The sequence below is a fragment of the Salvia hispanica genome, chromosome 2, assembly GCF_029641045.1.
Source record: "Salvia hispanica isolate PSC_SH4W2 chromosome 2, Shi_PSC_v1, whole genome shotgun sequence".
NCBI classification, from domain to species: Eukaryota; Viridiplantae; Streptophyta; class Magnoliopsida; order Lamiales; family Lamiaceae; genus Salvia; species Salvia hispanica.
The window spans coordinates 64,976,163-64,988,201 of NC_142693.1; the positions used below are offsets into that span (position 1 = coordinate 64,976,163).

The window sequence follows — 12,039 nt, forward strand, 5'->3', positions numbered from 1 at the left end:
TGGGGCCCCACCGATCTCCCATAATCGAGGAGCAGGTTGATCGCCATTCGGACGACGGTCACAACGGCGATTCCATTGGTGGAAAACTCGATCAACTGTTGGATCGTCTAGATAAGTTTGATCATTGGAGAGAGGAAACGGATCGGAGATTCATGAACCTTGATCTGGGTTCAATTCGCAGGAGAGAGCCGCAAACGGGGCTCGAGGACGACGATGAATCGGAGGGCTGGGGAGAAGGGTTCACGCACTAGAAACCCTAATTATTAACCGCGTGATCACCATGGAGATTATGGGGGTCGTCGAACGAATAGGGATCAGTCGACGTCGTGCTGGAACCCACCTGACACACGATATTCACGACAGCAGTTTGGCGATTGTGATCAACAATACGAACGTAAGGCATCGTGTTGGGACCCACTGCGAAGGTTCAATCCGCAGGCAACGGGATACGATATGCCTCATAAAGTGAAGATGGAACCTCCGAGATTCGATGGCTCCGATGCTAATAATTGGATCTACAGGGTCAAGTACTACTTCGACCATCTCATGATGCCCCAAGCCCAGCGATTGCATTACGTGGTGATGTTATTCGATCCTCCGGCTTCTGAATGGGTCTTCAACTATAGCGCGAACAACGATTTCGTTACTTGGCATGAGTTTTTGGAGGATGTGCGTCTTCGTTTTGACCCACAGAGTTTTCAGAATTATTTTAGTCTTATTGCCAAGCTTACACAGACAGGTTCGGTGGTGGATTACCATAATACTTTCAAAAAATACCTAAACAGAGTACAGGGAATTTGGGAGTACGAGTTGTTCACCTTGTTCGTCGCGGGTCTCAAACCCCAAGCGGCCACAATCCCTCGCAGCGGCGATGGCACTTTCCCTAGAGTTGGCTGCCACAAAAATTGATCGTGTTCAACCCCAAGCGCCAACCAGCAGTCGTAGGACTTGGCAACAACGCGATACACGAAACCAGTCGGGATTGGCAGCGACGCCTACACCACTTCATTCGGCGACTCCAGCGTCGGGTACGAATCCAAACCCGGCGACCCGCACCAATGATCAAGGACGTTTTCCGCAGATTCGGGTTTCAAAAGCGGAAAAGGCGGAACGCGGCCGTCTTGGGCTCTGTTATCATTGCCCAGAGAAGTGGGTAATCGGCCATGTGTGCAAACAATGCCTACTGTGTTATGCCGATGAAGACGAGGAGTCGGATAAGGAGGCTGGAGTTATAATGGAGCAGTGTTGGCTAACGTCCCACATTCACACCATGGACGGGGGACACCGCTCGATAGGTGTGCATTTTAATCGACACAGGAAGCGACCGTGACTTCATGCACCCAGCGGTAGCGGAACAATTAAGCCTTCCACTATCTGCAATCAAACCTTTCAGGGTATACGTAGGAAACGACGAGGCGTTGTTATGCACGCATAGTCGAAGCAGACACGGTTAGAAATTCAAGGCACGGTGTTCCGAATCGACCTCCATATTTTGCTGGTCCATGGGCACGACATTATTTTGGGAATGGATTGGTTGGAATCATTGGGGAAGGTCACCGCAGATTTTGCAGGAAAAACATTGGGATTCACAAAGGAGGACAGGCCGATTATGCTGAAATGCATCCACCCACCGCCGCGCCGGGTTTCCTTACAATCACTGGCATCGCTGATCTCTTCGGCCACTACCCAAGAGTGCTATGAAATTCTACTGCTGGATACAGAGCCATCTCCGTCCGCACCGAGCGATAGTGACGATTTTCCGGGGGGGCTGCCCGAAGGTGTGAGGTCGGTGCTGGACAGTTTCCGCTCAGTTTTCAACCTACCGGAGGGAATGCCGCCGAAACACCCATTCGACCACCTCATGCACCTACTGCCAGGGACACGCCCCATCAATGTTCGTTCGTATCGCTATCCGTACTTCCAAAAGAATGAGATAGAGCGTCAGGTGCGTGAGATGTTGGACCAGGGGATCATCCAACGGAGCAACAGCCCATTCTCATCTCCGGTCCTTCTTATTCGCAAGAAGGATGGATCTTTTTTGGTTTTGCATTGATTATAGAGCTTTGAATACAAAAACCGTTCCGGATCAGTCGATGAACTTTTTGATGAATTGGGCATGGCGCAGGTGTTCACAAAGCTGGATCTCCAGTCAGGGTATCACCAAATTAGAATGCACGACGAAGATATTTTTAAAACAGCTTTTCGAACTCACGATGGCCACTTCGAGTTCTTAGTCATGCCTTTCGGGTTGACGAATGCTCCATCGACCTTTCAAGCAACCATATGATGTGAACCAATATTTTAAAAACCGGACCGGCAAGCGAACCGGCGTCGTTACTGGTTCGTTGGTTCAACCGGTTCACTGGTCGAACCACTGGTTGAACCGTAATATATAATAAACACATATATTATATATTAAATACATATAACAAAATATGTGAATGAAAAATAAAAAATAGCCTTATAAAAATATTAAAAGTTAAATGATATATTTAGGCCATGAATGCAATCAAGTATTTTCTAAAAACCAAGCAAAATACTTAACAACGTGAAAAGTGGGACGCAAAATACTTAACTGAATACTTAATTGGGAAGTGGGAAGCCATGCAAAATACTTAATTGAGTTCAAAAACCAAGCAAAATACTTATTTGGGAAGTGGGAAGCGTGAGAAGTGGAAGCGACGCTTGACGCTTCAAACTCTTAATTGAATTAATACTTAATTGATTCATGAGTGAAACTAAACCAATCAAAATAATATTTTAATAAATATTTAAATATAGTTAAACCGGTTTCCGGATAGCGGTTCAACCGGTTCGGCCGACCGGTTTTACCGGTTCTGAGCAGGTCAACCTATAGACAATTTTTAAAGGCAAACCGGACCGGACTAACTACCGGTTCGCGATCGAACCAATCGAACTGGCCGGTCCAGTCCGGTTTTTAAAACATTGATGTGATCATGTGAAGGCTAATTTTAAGCTGGGTTGGGCCTAATCAAACATTTGCTACAATTATAAAATATGTGACATGCATAACTTTAGTTATTTTTTAATTTAAAATTAGTTTTAGAGTGATCCATTTAATGGTGGGATGTGGGCCGACCCAATTGTTTATTAACCTAATGTGCATATTGTGACCACTATGTGAGTGGGAAAATGTGAGTGAAATGTGGGGTCTATTACCAATTATAGAATATTCTAATCGGGACTCTTAAAGTGGGACATCCAAAAATAGTAAACCGGGACTTTTAAAGTAGGACGGAGGGAGTATTATTTATTCCTTTATTCCTATATGTTTGACTATGTGAATCCACATTGAAAAACATGCAGGTTCAAAGTCGACGTTGACTCTACTACAAGTGTGTGTTGACATCACAACAAGTGTAATTTATGTCGTCTTAATAAATATAATCTTGACAGAAAATTAAAAATTTTAGTCTATAGTAATATAAGTTTCCCTTTGACTTTCCCATTTTAAAGTCAAAAAATAAGCGAAATGTTAAATTGGACAATTTAGGGGTTATCTATTTTATCTTTTGAGAAAACATTGTGGGCTTCTTTATTCAGGCTCACCTAAGCCCATCAAAACCAATTCTAATTAGTAGTAAAAGGGGTACGATTTCATAGGAGTACGTTTCCATCTCTTAAAAATAAATTATTTCTATTTCAAAAAAATTATTTTTTTCTAATGAGGTGATATGCATTTTCTATTAACACACTTTTCTCTTCATCTCTCCCTTATTTTATTAATTGTGCATTAAAATCTGTGTCGTTTTAAGATGTTTTTTGAAGCGTTAGTGGTGTATTTAGAAACACAAATTAGTGTCCTTAAATACACTAAAAACGTCCTTAACGAATTTTTTGTTATAGTGTTTTGAGTAATACTCCCTCCGTCCCCAGTAATTGTCCACTTTGATTCTGATACGAGTTTTAAGAAATATAAAAAAAATGAGTTGAAAAGGTTATTGGAATATAGGTCTCACTTTTATTAGTAGTTCTATAATAAAATGTGCATGAGTGAAACGGGTTAGTGGAATGTGATGTCTATCAACCATTTATAGTAAAAGTGAAAGTGGATAATTAATGAGGGACGAACGAACATGACAAAAGTGGACAATTAATGGAGGACGGATAGAGTAATAATTTTGAGAAGGTTCATCACTCAAAGAATCTCCTTTTTCTTCGGCGTTGTCTCTCTTTCCCTTTTTCATGTAATAACATTTTGTTGATGGGTCTAATAATTCTTTTCTTGATTGTGTGAACAAATATATATTTTCAGTTATTATGTTTTGTGCTTTGACGATTTCTCTTTTGAAATACTATATACTAGAATCGTTGTATAAAAGTTCCTAAGTCGTCAAAGTAACATATTAATTCACCCAAACATTAATCCTCTTTTCTCTTAATTTGTCCTAGGATCTTTTGCTTTTCCAATAATAATTAACGTTTAATTAATTTAACTTTAAGTGACGACTAACTTCGAAATTGTTTTGATAAACTATCGCATCTTTCAAACATTTGGAAATCGTACAAAACTTCCAAACTCAGCAATGAATAATGTGCAAAAACAACAAAGCATTTCTCTCAAAGAAATCTCCTTTTTCTTTGGCATATATTGCCTTGGCCTTTTTCATGTAATTATATTTTTTGTGATGGGTCTAATTTTATCATGTGGAATAATTACTTTTTTTCTCGATTCATGTGATTAGATATATTATATTCTCGATCATTATGTATTATGCTTTGAGGATTTCTCTTTTTAAAAGCACAAACAAAATGTATCAAACTAACAAGTTATTTCACTCAACAATTCTTTTTCTTTCTTTGTCCTTTTTCTTTCGCTCTTCAAATATAATTTTATTTTCATGACATTTAATTTAACTCCGAGTGATAACTATTGATATAATGCTAAACTGAGATTGACATCAATGCATCTAGCATGTGGCTGTTCATACATTTTTATTGATTTTCAAAAAAAACCAAATTATACATTTCAATATTGATCACATAATCTTTTTATATGGGTTTTAAAAAATGTGAAGAAAAGTGGTAGAAAAGGATAGTACAATGTAGTTACTTATAATCTTCTTACATGAGTTTTATACTAACACAATGTGAGTATATACAAAAATATAGTTGTAAATGTTAAAAAAAAAACATATGATCGCTTTAAAATTTGGACGTCCCATAATAGCTAATTGGGACATTGTTTTGTGGACAAAATGAGTAATTTTTTACAAATAATAAAATCGTAAAAATGGGATTTTCCAATTCAACTTATGTTGCGATTTTAAAAGAAACATATATAGCTAGGTATAAGAACACATGGGATACACGTAACATACTCCCTCCGTCCCGCTTTAGCAGACCCCCGTTACTTATACATGTAATGAGAGAGGTGACCTCCTCGTAACACTACTACTACTACTACTAAACGAATGATCTGATTTTGTCTGAATCAATCAACGGCCTTGATGCGATCATTATAGATCATTTTTCCACCGCAGTCGTCTAGACACATGAAGAAGTTGCATAATGCACAGTAAAATCCTTCCTTTTCATGTCTATCCTGATGACAACAGTCGCAGCGGCGTTTCGTGGTGAGAAGTTGAAATGCGAGACGATGTGGGTGAACTTTGCCATTCACATGATATTCCTGCCCCAACTTGATGTTTCTATACTCGCCGGATGCAGTTGGAAAGCATTTTGGATGGAAGGATAAATCGCAGGCGCGGCAGTGATACATCCAGCTCCGGGGATTCATTTGTGTTTCGCATTGATCGCACCAGAAATCGCCAGGATGGTTGAGAGTGGCGTCGTACGTCAACAGCAGCGGGTGGTGCTTGTCCCACCTGAGGCTGTTGACTGATTTCGGCAACGAGGCGCATCTGACGTGCACAATGAAATCACATGAACTGCTGCTGCACCTGTAACAATCGTACATCCACGCAGGAAAATCACAACCAGCAGCGCACGACAAGCTTGATGCGTAGCTATCTCTGCGTAGAACGTACTTAGTCACGTGGTTGAGGAGATGCTGCGGGTGAGCTTCGTGAAGTATGGTATCCGGCATAGAAGCGCACTTGATATCTACTTTGAAGTTACACTTTTTACAAGCGTAAAACAACGCATTCGTAGAATAGGAACATACATCACACCATTTGTGCTCCCAAGGTTGAAGTTTGTCACAAGATTGGAGGAGTAGATCATCTTGGTGATGGTGGAGTGGAAGAGATGAGACGCGAGGTGGCAAGTGAAAGCAGGCAATGTGAAGATTGTATTTGCATTTACTGCCACTCATATAGTAACATTTACTAGTTGATGAAGATATAGGAGTGATGCACCCATCACATATTAATTCCGATCTCACTCCATAATTCTCCTCGTCTTCTTCTTCTCCTAGGATTTGAGGGTGTTGAGATGAGGATGAGACTAAGTGAGCCGATGTTGGTGACGATGGAACTTATATTTCACATTCACCAACTTATCATCATCAGGGGTGATGGGTGGTAAGAATTCTCTTCCTCTACTTCTTCTTCCTCTTCTTCTTCCTCGTCTTTGTCTCATGACAAAAGGTGTGATTATATTCCCAACCACCTCATCTGTTGGAAGATGGATATGGTGTTTGCGATTGTATGTATTTGCATCGTTTCTGCTGGACATAATAGCATAGATTAAAGGTCAATTTTGGTCCTAAACATATGACCATAACAAATGGAAATGTCGCCAAACTAGTCCTTTTCTTGACGGTTCCGTCAGAAAACTAACGTTCAACGCTAATTGCACAGTAACCGTTAGTTTTTTGACGGAATCGTCAAAAAAGGACCACTCCAACAAGGAATTCATTTGTTATGGACCTGTTTTTTAAAAAGTGAATGTTTTGAACCAAATTCGTAAATAATTTAGCAAAAGAAAGGAACGATAATCTAATAAGTAATGACATGATTGATGTAGAAATAAATCGTACTCAGTGATGCGAAGCGGTTTGTTGAAGGCACACTTGACGTGGACAATATATCTACAGAGTGGACAGTGATATATCCAGTAGTTTGGTAAAAAAGACAAGCTGCATACATCACATTTGTAGTCATATCTGATATATTCAAGTGGGACATGAAAAGAGAGAGAAAGAGAGTGATGATGGTCTTCCCTTTTCAAGTCTTGAGGCAGGGAAGCACATTTTTGATGGATCAAATATTGGCAATCATCTTTGGTGCATATATAGGAACTATCCCTGTGTGTGGTGCCGCAAGCATCGCACTTGATGGAAAACCTTCTCCTCAACGGCTTCAGTTCATGGTTGGGATGACTTGGATGATGTATGATGCCGCGCCTTTGCTCATCATTATGGGTTGTTGTGGCATCAATCACCCCTTCGCCCTGCGCGCATCTCTGGTGCATCAGGAACCAACATCCTGAGCTTGTGCATCTGTAACCAATGCTCGAAACCATCCTTCCACAGATACCACACGACGACCTAATAGAATTCCGTGCGAGCCGTTGGTTGAGTATGTGTTGAGGGTGGTGCAATGGATATCGTATCTCTGTCGCCACCACTGCACATTCTTCATGTAATAGGTTTGAATACTTACATCCATTGATGCTGCATCCATAAGCGTGCTCTCCATTACCAAACCGCCGTTCACAGCCATAACAGTAATCCTTTCCGCGAGCTTCCACCAGAGTAAGTGGATGCTCGTGGCTCCAATGATCAATCGTCTCCTCCTCCATCTCTATATTTTTTCCTTTCTCACTCATTATGTTTTGTTACTTGTAAAACTTACAAAGTATCCCATCATTCAAGCATCTTATAGCCAAACATATTGCACAACCACCAATAGTGTATCACAACAATGCATTTCACTCAAAGAATCTCCTTTTTCTTTCCCATTGCCTCTCTCTTTTTCATGTACTTATCTTTTGTGATGGATCTAATTTCACCTTATGGAATACTCCCTCTGTCCCACAATAATTGTCAGACTTCATTTTTACCATAAATGATACTCCCTCCGTTACTTGTTAATAGAGGCATTTCTTTTCAGCACGGAGTTTAAGAATAGTGTGTTAAGTGGGTGGTGAGTAAAGTAAGAGAGATGAAGAAAGAATAAGTAAGAAAAATGGTACTCCCTCCGTCCCAAGGAAGATGACCCCTTCCTTGGATGGCACGGGATTTTATGCAGATAATTTTTGTGTGTTAAGAGGAGAGAGTAAAGTAAGAGAGAGAGAATAAAGTAGAGATAAAGGTGTTTTCATTTTAAGTAATGGGTCATCTTGGTTGGGACAAACCAAAAAGGAAAGTGGGTCATCTTCAATGGGACGGAGGGAGTAACTTTTTGCTAAAAATAGAAATGACTTAATTAACTTGGAACTTCCCGAAATAGAAAAATGACTCTATAAACATGGAATAGAAAGAGTAAATAGGTCTCACATCCCACTAACTCACTTCACTCACATTTTATTATAAAACCAATATAAAAAAGTGGATCCCACATCCCACTAACTCACTTCACTCACATTTTATTATAAAACCAATATAAAAAAGTGGGTCCCACATTCCATTAACTTTTCCAATCCACTTTTCTTTATATTTCTTAAAACTCGTGCCCATAATAAGAGTGACAATTATTGTGGAACAGAGTGAGCAGTCATTTTCTTGATGCATGTGACTAGATACATATTCTCAATTACTATTATGCGTTCTTCTTTGAGGGTTTCTCATTTTTAAAAGCACAAACTGAATGATCAGATTGATTTTTGAGTATATAGTAGTTATATCTAATCACATAATCTAAATATGAAAAAAGAATGTAAAACAATTACTACTACAACTTTAAGTCAATTAAAGAATCTCCTTTTTTATTTGGCTCCATCATTGTCTTTTGTTTCTGTCTTACACTTTTCTCAAAGTTTGTTTTGTCTTTTGCTTTTCTCTAAGGATTCAGCTCAAAGATCGTTTTGCATAAAGTTGAAGACTTCAACAGTAAAATCAACAAGATTGAATGCTTTTGAGGATTTCTCTTTTGAGGATTTCATATGAGACATTCACAAAGTAATGGAATTCAATATAAACATGGAATGCTGAGGTAAATAGACAATCAACAGATATATAAACAAAAAACAAGTCTCTGCTCTAACAAATTTAGGTATATGAACTCAGTGACAAATCCAACAAAAGCAACCAAGCTATAACCCTCAATTTAGCTTCAAATAGCAATCACCAATCAATGTAGGGAGAAGTAAAAGGAAATACTTAAATAAAATTGAAGCTTTAGAATTTACTGTTTTATAGCTTCAAAACTCCTCTGTGAAATTGTATCTACTGCAAATATAAGGGCAATAATCGATCTTTAGTTGGAATTTGGGAATGGATCAAGAAGGGCTTCGAATTTTGGGGGAATCAAGATGAGCATTCATCAAAATGAGAAAATAAAGTTGTACATTTCTAAAAACAACTAGTATCACCCATGTGCGAATGCACGACCCATTTTTTTTTATTTAAACTTATTTTATATTATAAAATGATTTTAAAATATCATTGTACGAAATCTGAAATCATAAATATATAAAATAAAAAACAATTATCCAAAAATATAAAATTAAACAAAGAAAAAAAATTACACACAAATATATTGATTGGTGATTTTGGCAAAAATATACATATATATTATTATTAACATTATGATAGTTTAATTAAATTATTTATATCTATTTTATAATCAATCAGTATCTACAATATCAATAACTTAATAAAATTTAAATTTAAATGAGAGATATTTGAAGTGTATTGGCGTAGTCCATTGTAAATTATTTTCTTTTTATATAATAATTGTAGATACAATTTTATTGATTACACAAGTGCTTCTTAAAGAAAAATCTCATGGCGTCTCTGTCTCATCCTCTGTTTGCATACCCTGTTATGATCGCGTTCCAAGAAGAAGAGTCGGGTTTGGCATCCTTGAAAGCAGAGATGTAGCGTCTTCCACCACTCTAGACGCCATCCATAAGCTCGTTGTAAGAGATAGTGTCAGTATTAAGCAATGGACTAAAAGCAGTGAACGCCTTATCAAGCGCCGGTTTCGATCCTTTGCAAGACTAGCTGTTGCCTGTTGGGTATGTATAGCTCCAACACCAACAAAATGCGACAACTAAAAAAACGGCCCGACTCTAATTACACGAAATAATATCTAATCAAGAACAAGTAAATTCTACTAGGCTATTACAATTACAAAAATTTTTCATCAAATATAACAAAAGAGCATCAACTAATTCAACATACAATCAAAACAAAGTGAAAATCATGCATAAAGATTATTGAACATGGGAAAAAAGCAAGCAATGTTTTAACAGAAATTCAAGCTGACAATGGTTTTGGTTACAAACATAGTTCAACATTCTGGTTTCATAATTCTCAACAAAATCCAAACAAATCAACTATACTTGAATTCAGGAAACAACATGGAACACACTTGAAAAGATGGGATAATGCGACATCTGAAGCCTTTTGTTCTCTCATTTGCCTGAAAAACAATGATAGGATATTGGATGTGAGACTATGTAAAAGCAAAACATGTCAAGTGTAAATCACAAGCACATGCATTTGAGATAGAAAAGAAATGAATAAAAAAAAAAGTGAGAAGGCTAACCTGTTAACCACTTCTCATTAACCACTTCTCGTCACTCATAAGAACGATGGCCACGAATTGTACACTTAGATTCTGAGAATTTCGCAGCTGATGCATAAACTAAGGGATTGCAATCTACTAATTCAATTATAGGTGTTTCCTCTGAGTTACCACACAACCAATCGAGATGTTTCAATTTGTAGCAGTATCGCAGGCTTAGATGCTTAAGCCAAGGGAGGTTTATTTTGGGAAGATAAAGTTTTGATAATATTTAAAAACAAAGAATGCCAATCCAGTTAAACAAGTGTTTCTTAAACGTGAAAAGAGAATAGTTACATATTACTATTGTCAAATCGAAGAAAGAACAACTTAAATCGAAAAAGCACTGTAGCTGTCAATCCTTGGTGGCGCTCCGGGCGGAGGACATGGTTGTCAGTGGCGGATCCCGGATTCATAAATCAAGGGAGCGAAATATATATAATTAGTAGAATGGTTTAGGGCGAAATGACAATTTTTTTCGAAGGCTAATTTTAAGTTGGGTTGGGCCTTATCAAATATTTGCTACAATTATAAAATACTCTCTTCGTCCGCCATTAGGAGTCCCATTTATGGGCGGCACGGGTATTAAGAAATGTTATGAAAGGTGGGTGGAAAAAAGTTAGGGGAATAGGGGTCCCACTTGTTATAACTCCCTCCGTCCCGGATAATTCGACTCACTTTGACCGGGCACGGATTTTAAGAAATGTAATGAAAAATGAGTTGAAAAAGTTAGTGGAATGTGAGTCCTACTTTCATATATTAGTTTTATAATAAAATGTGAATAAGAATAAGTTAGTTGAATATGAGGTCCACTTAGGAGTGAGCATTCGGGTTTCGGTTCGGTTTTTTTGCCAAAACCGAACCGAACCGAAAAACCGAATTTTGTTGAAAACAAAAACCGAACCGAAAAACCGAAAACCGAACTACAAAAACCGAACAAAACTGCAAAACCGAAATTCTATAAGATTTTTAAAAACCTAAAAAAGCTAAAACCAAAAAAAATTAGAAAAACTAATTATCATCCACAAAGAACAACCAAAATCTTAATACAAAAAATTTAAATTCATTATTAACTAATCTAATCAAAATGGGTAAACAATAAACTCATCAACAATAATTTTTCCACAATTTCAACAACACAAAAATAGTAAATCTGGAGTTGCGTCGCCTGCGTAGATGGCCGGATGGCGGATGCTACCGGTGACGGCGTGAAGTTGAAGACGTAGGTGGAGGGGCGCCGGCGTGGAGACCGGAGGCGACGGGCTAGACTCTGGACTGGAGCACGGCTGGAGGATGGAGGCGACGGGGTGGAGTGGAGAAGAGATGGAGGCGATGTGACGGAGAGAAGAGATGGAGAGAAATTAGGGTGGAGAATCAGAAT

The 12,039-nt window shown here is 38.4% G+C and overlaps 1 protein-coding gene across 4 annotated transcripts; it reads right to left on the reverse strand.

The window, feature by feature from the left end:
• Positions 1 to 5,251: 5,251 nt before the first annotated feature.
• On the reverse strand, positions 5,252 to 7,784 carry LOC125202264 (uncharacterized). 4 transcript variants are annotated; one of them, XM_089063784.1, is made up of 3 exons: positions 7,590 to 7,738; positions 6,965 to 7,474; positions 5,252 to 6,652 (listed from the first exon to the last, which is right to left on the reverse strand). In XM_089063784.1, the coding sequence occupies exon 3, from the start codon at positions 6,296 to 6,298 to the stop codon at positions 5,456 to 5,458; it is 843 nt and encodes a 280-aa protein (XP_088919910.1). In that variant the 5' UTR covers positions 6,299 to 6,652; positions 6,965 to 7,474; positions 7,590 to 7,738; the 3' UTR covers positions 5,252 to 5,455. The 4 variants fall into 4 exon arrangements, with proteins under 4 accessions (XP_088919910.1, XP_047956590.1, XP_088919909.1 ...); XM_048100633.2 differs by having other exon boundaries at positions 5,252 to 6,649; positions 6,965 to 7,777; XM_089063783.1 differs by having other exon boundaries at positions 6,965 to 7,777.
• Positions 7,785 to 12,039: the final 4,255 nt, after the last annotated feature.